General features: G+C 43.3%; 1 protein-coding gene across 7 annotated transcripts in view; it reads left to right on the top strand.

Annotated features, from left to right (window-relative positions):
• dysf (dysferlin, limb girdle muscular dystrophy 2B (autosomal recessive)) overlaps nucleotides 1-6,000 on the top strand; it is a gene marked incomplete at its 3' end in the record, with an annotated part of 130,796 nt that overhangs the window by 52,078 nt on the left and 72,718 nt on the right. For 5 of the 7 annotated variants that reach the window (XM_036987169.1, XM_036987171.1, XM_036987173.1 and 2 more), the window contains 3 exon segments: nucleotides 613-739; nucleotides 3,277-3,309; nucleotides 4,389-4,504. In XM_036987169.1, the coding sequence (XP_036843064.1) occupies nucleotides 613-739; nucleotides 3,277-3,309; nucleotides 4,389-4,504 (276 nt within the window). 7 annotated transcript variants of the gene reach the window in all.

A 6,000-nucleotide genomic window follows, 5' to 3' on the forward strand; every position in this document is an offset into this window, starting at 1 on the left:
TCCTGCCTTGTAGTTCTGGGCTGATCCCTCACCTTCCTCGTGGGGCATCAATGATCATGAGGTGAGATCTTACATGGAGGTTGATTGACCGTCATCTTGAACTTCTTCCATTTTCTAATAATTGCGCCAATAGTTGTTGCCTTCTCACCAAGCTGCTTGTCTATTGTCCTGTAGCCCATCCCAGCCTTGTGCAGGTCTACAATTTTATCCATGATGTCCTTACACAGCTCTCTGGTCTTGGCCATTGTGGAGAGGTTGGAGTCTGTTTGATTGAGTGTGTGGACAGGTGCAGTTAATACAGGTAATGAGTGGAGAACAGGAGGGCTTCTTAAAGAAAAACTAACAGGTCTGTGAGAGCCAGAATTTTTACTGGTTGGTAAGTGATCAAATACTTATGTCATGCAATAAAATGCAAATGAATTACTTAAAAATCATACAATGTGATTTTCTGGATTTTTGTTTTAGATTCCGTCTCTCACAGTTGAAGTGTACCTATGATACAAATTACAGACCTCTACATGCTTTGTAAGTAGGAAAACCTGCAAAATTGGCAGTGTATCAAATACTTGTTCTCCCAGTCCTCCTACGAACCTTTTACTCTTCTTCTCCCAGTTCCCCTCCATGTGTGAAAAGATGAGGGTTCGTGTCCTGGACTGGGACCGAGCCAGCCACAATGATGTCATCGGGACCGCCCATCTCTGCATGTCTAAGATCTCTGCCCCGGGAGGAGCGATAGATGGTGAGACACTGATCTCGACTGGCTTGGACTGGCTTGGACTGGTCTGGACTGGTTTGGACTGGTCTGGACTGGTTTGGACTGGTCTGGACTGGTTTGGACTAGTGTGGACTGGTTTGGTCTGGACTGTTTTGGACTGGTCTGGACTGGTTTGAGTGGTTTGGACTGGTTTGAGTGGTTTGTGACACTGGTCTGCACTAGTCTTAACTGACTGGTTTTGACAATTGGTGTTTACTGGTTTGGACTGGTTTTTCCACTGGAGAACTGGTCTGGACTGGTTTTTCCACTTGAGCACTGGTTTGGACTGGTTTTTCCACTGGAGCACTGGTCTGGAATGGTTTTTCCACTGGAGCACTGGTCTGGACTGGTTTTTCCACTGGAGCACTGGTCTGGACTGGTTTTTCCACTGGAGCACTGGTTTGGACTGGTTTTTCCACTGGAGCACTGGTCTGGACTGGTTTTTCCACTGGAGCACTGGTCTGGACTGGTTTTTCCACTGGAGCACTGGTCTGGACTGGTTTTGGTTGTGGCTGTTATGGCAAAGTGCTGCAGTAGCATGGAAGGGCTATGAACTAACAGCGTTTCATTTGCTCTTTCATACTGACACTTGCGATGATTCACCTCAGCTATTAATACCCATAGTATTGATTAATATTACATTGATATCAGCTATTAATACCCATAGTATTGATTAATATTACATTGATATCAGCTATTAATACCCATAGTATTGATTAATATTACATTGATATCAGCTATTAATACCCATAGTATTGATTAATATTACATTGATATCAGCTATTAATACCCATAGTATTGATTAATATAATACTGATATCAGCTATTGATACCCATAGTATTGATTAATATAAAATTGATATCAGCTATTAATACCCATAGTATTGATTCATATTGATATCAGCTATTAATACCCATAGTATTGACTTTCATAATATTAATATCAGCTATTAATACCAATAGTTGATCAATACTGATATCAGCTATCAATTCCCATAGTTGATCAACACTGATATCAGCTACCAATACCCATAGTTGATAAATATAATATTGATCTCAGCTACCAATACCCTTATGATCCTTGGTGTGATGCATGGATTGGTTTTGGTTTTCCTTTGTCCAGTTGGTTGAGCCACAGTGAGCATTGTGTTGGTAGGACTTCCTTCAGGGCTTCCTGTATGGTAGTATGTGTTGGTAGGACTTCCTGTATGGTAGTGTCTTTTGGTAGGACTTCCTGTATGGTAGTGTGTGTTGGTAGGACTTTCTTCAGGAATTCCTGTATGGTAGTGTGTTGGTAGGACTTCCTGTATGGTAGTGTGTGTTGGTAGGACTTCCTGTATGGTAGTGTGTTGGTAGGACTTCCTTCAGATCTTTCTGTATGGTAGTGTGTTGGTAGGACTTCCTGTATGGTAGTGTGTGTTGGTAGGACTTCCTGTATGGTAGTGTGTGTTGGTAGGACTTCCTGTATGGTAGTGTGTTGGTAGGACTTCCTTCAGATCTTCCTGTATGGTAGTGTGTGTTGGTAGGACTTCCTGTATGGTAGTGTGTTGGTAGGACTTCCTGCATGGTAGTGTGTTGGTAGGACTTCCTGCATGGTAGTGTGTTGGTAGGACTTCCTGCATGGTAGTGTGTTGGTAGGACTTCCTGTATGGTAGCGTGTGTTGGTAGGACTTCCTGTATGGTAGTGTGTGTTGGTAGGACTTCCTTCAGGACTTCCTATATGGTAGTGTGTGTTGGTAGGACTTCCTGTATGGTAGCGTGTTGGTAGGACTTCCTGTATGGTAGTGTGTGTTGGTAGGACTTCCTATATGGTAGTGTGTGTTGGTAGGACTTCCTGTATGGTAGTGTGTTGGTAGGACTTCTGGTATGGTAGTGTGTGTTGGTAGGACTTCCTGTATGGTTGTGTGTGTTGGTAGGACTTCCTTCAGGACTTCCTGTATGGTAGTGTGTGTTAGTAGGACATCCTTCAGGACTTCCTGTACGGTAGTGTGTGTTGGTAGGACTTCCTTCAGGACTTCCTGTACGGTAGTGTGTGTTGGTAGGACTTCCTTCAGGACTTCCTGTATGGTAGTGTGTGTTGGTAGGACTTCCTTCAGGACTTCCTGTATGGTCGTGTGTGTTGGTAGGACTTCCTTCAGGACTTCCTGTACGGTAGTGTGTGTTGGTAGGACTTCCTGTATGGTAGTGTGTGTTGGTAGGACTTCCTTCAGGACTTCCTGTACAATAGTGTGTTGGTAGGACTTCCTTCAGGACTTCCTTCAGGACTTCCTGTACGGTAGTGTGTTTGTAGGACTTCCTTCAGGACTTCCTGTATGGTAGTGTGTGTTGGTAGGACTTCCTTCAGGACTTCCTGTACGGTAGTGTGTGTTGGTAGGACTTCCTGTATGGTAGTGTGTGTTGGTAGGACTTCCTTCAGGACTTCCTGCACGGTAGTGTGTGTTGGTAGGACTTCCTTCAGGATCCTTTCCTGAACTCGTTCTGTCTCTGTCCTAATGTCTCCTATCATCTCCCTCTGCATTCAGATGAATTGGTCCCAAGGAACCTTCAGAGTTTCAGTACGTCTTGTATCTTATTTTCCATGTTTCCATGTTTGATCGACCCGTACCAATAGATCCAGCATGTTACTGACCCAAGGTCCTTCCACGTCGACCTCTGGTTCCATGTTTGATCGACCCGTACCAATAGATCCAGCATGTTACTGACCCAAGGTCCTTCCACGTCGACCTCTGGTTCCATGTTTGATCGACCCGTACCAATAGATCCAGCATGTTACTGAACCAAGGTTCTTCCACGTCGACCTCTGGTTCCATCATGACTGTCAAGTTTGGTTGTCTTTCTATTGATTCCAACCTGTTAGTGGTGAAACTAAAACATCCCCTCCATGTTGTGTCTGTTGTGGATGACAGTTTCCTTTAATTGATCCCAAACTGTATTGTAATGGGTGAAACTAAAACATCCCCTCCATGTTGTGTCTGTTGTGGATGACAGTTTCCTTTAATTGATCCCAACCTGTATTGTAATGGGTGAAACTGAAACATCCCCTCCATGTTGTGTCTGTTGTGGATGACAGTTTCCTTTAATTGATCCCAACCTGTATTGTAATGGGTTAAACTAAAACATCCCCTCCATGTTGTGTCTGTTGTGGATGACAGTTTCCTTTAATTGATCCCAACCTGTATTGTAATGGGTTAAACTAAAACATCCCCTCCATGTTGTGTCTGTTGTGGATGACAGTTTCCTTTAATTGATCCCAACCTGTATTGTAATGGGTTAAACTAAAACATCCCCTCCATGTTGTGTCTGTTGTGGATGACAGTTTCCTTTAATTGATCCCAACCTGTATTGTAATGGGTGAAACTAAAACATCCCCTCCATGTTGTGTCTGTTGTGGATGACAGTTTCCTTTAATTGATCCCAACCTGTATTGTAATGGGTTAAACTAAAACATCCCCTCCATGTTGTGTCTGTTGTGGATGACAGTTTCCTTTAATTGATCCCAACCTGTATTGTAATGGGTTAAACTAAAACATCCCCTCCATGTTGTGTCTGTTGTGGATGACAGTTTCCTTTAATTGATCCCAAACTGTATTGTAATGGGTTAAACTAAAACATCACCTCCATGTTGGGTCTGTAGTGGATGACAGTCTGGGTTTCCTGCCGACCTTTGGCCCCTGCTACGTCAACCTGTACGGAAGCCTCAGGGAGTTCACCGCCTTCAACGACCCCCACGAGGCTCTCAACTTGGGCAAGGTAATTGATTGAGTGGTTAATGGGTTGATTGATTGGTTGATTGATTCGTTAAGGTAATCCCTCGAGCAAACAGCAACAGCGATACATCTTTGGGAAGTTTGTTGAACGATCTGTTGAATGATGAGCTGTATTGGCTTCACTTGTCTACCTTCTTTTAACATCAGTGCAAGAGAGGAGAGAGGGAGCTATTGAATAGCATCCTATATTATTCTTTCTCTCCCTCTCTCTCTCGCGCTTTTGCTCTGTCTCGCTCTCGCTCTCTCCCTCTCTCTCGCCCTCTCTCTGACTCTGTCTCTCTCTCTGATTCTCTCTCTCTCTCTGATTCTCTCTCTGATTCTCGCTCTCGCTCTCGCACTCTTGCTCTCTTTCTCTGACTCTCTCTCTCTCTCGCTCTCGCACTCTTGCTCTGTCTCTCTCTGACTCTCTCTCTCTCCCTTTCTCTTTCCCTTTCAATTTCAATTAAATTCAGTTCAAGAAGCTTTGTTGACATGGGAAAAATATTTTTATATTGCCAAAGCAAATGAAGTAGATAATAAATAAAAGTGAAATAAACAATAAAAATTAACAGTAAACATTACACTCACAAAAGTTCCAAAAGAATAAAGACATTACAAATGTCATATTATGTCTATATACAATGTTGTAATGATGTACAAATGGTAAAATAAATAATCATAAATATGGGTTGTATTTACAATGGTGTTTGTTCTTCACTGGTTGACCTTTTCTCGTGGCAACAGGTCACAAATATTATACAGCTTGCTGCTGTGATGGCACACTGTGGAATTTCACCCAGTAGATATGGGAGTTTATCAACATTTGGTTTGTTTTCAAATTCTTTGTGGATCTGTGTAATCTGAGGGAAATATGTGTCTCTAATATGGTCATACATTTGACAGGAGGTTAGGAAGTGCAGCTCAGTTTCCACCTCATTTTGTGGGCAGTTTGCACATAGCCAGCAGCATACAACCCTGCATACGACTGCTGGCTTGCCTCTGAAGCTAAGCAGGGTTTGTCCTGAGTTGGTCCCTGGATGAGAGACCAGATGCTGCTGGAAGTGGTGTTGGAGGGCCAGTAGGAGGCACTCTTTCCTCTGGTCTAAAAAAAATATCCCAATGCCCCAGGGCAGTGATTGGGGACATTGCCCTGTGTAGGGTTCCATCTCTCGGATGGGACGTTAAACGGGTGTCCTGACTCTCTGAGGTCATTAAAGATCCCATGGCACTTATCGTAAGAGTAGGGGTGTTAACCCTGGTGTCCTGGCTAAATTCCCAATCTGGCCCTCAAACCATCACGGTCACCTAATTAATCCCCAGTTTACAATTGGCTCATTCATCCCTGTAACTCCAGGTCGTTGCTGCAAATGAGAATATCAGTCAACTTACCTGGTTAAATAAATAAAATATATTGTATTTTCTTGAGAGTCAGGTCTGCCTACGGCAGCCTTTCTCAATAGCAAGGCTATGCTCACTGAGTCTGTACATAGTCAAAGCTTT

The sequence above is a fragment of the Oncorhynchus mykiss genome, chromosome 9 (genome assembly GCF_013265735.2).
Source record: "Oncorhynchus mykiss isolate Arlee chromosome 9, USDA_OmykA_1.1, whole genome shotgun sequence".
NCBI lineage: Eukaryota > Metazoa > Chordata > Actinopteri > Salmoniformes > Salmonidae > Oncorhynchus > Oncorhynchus mykiss.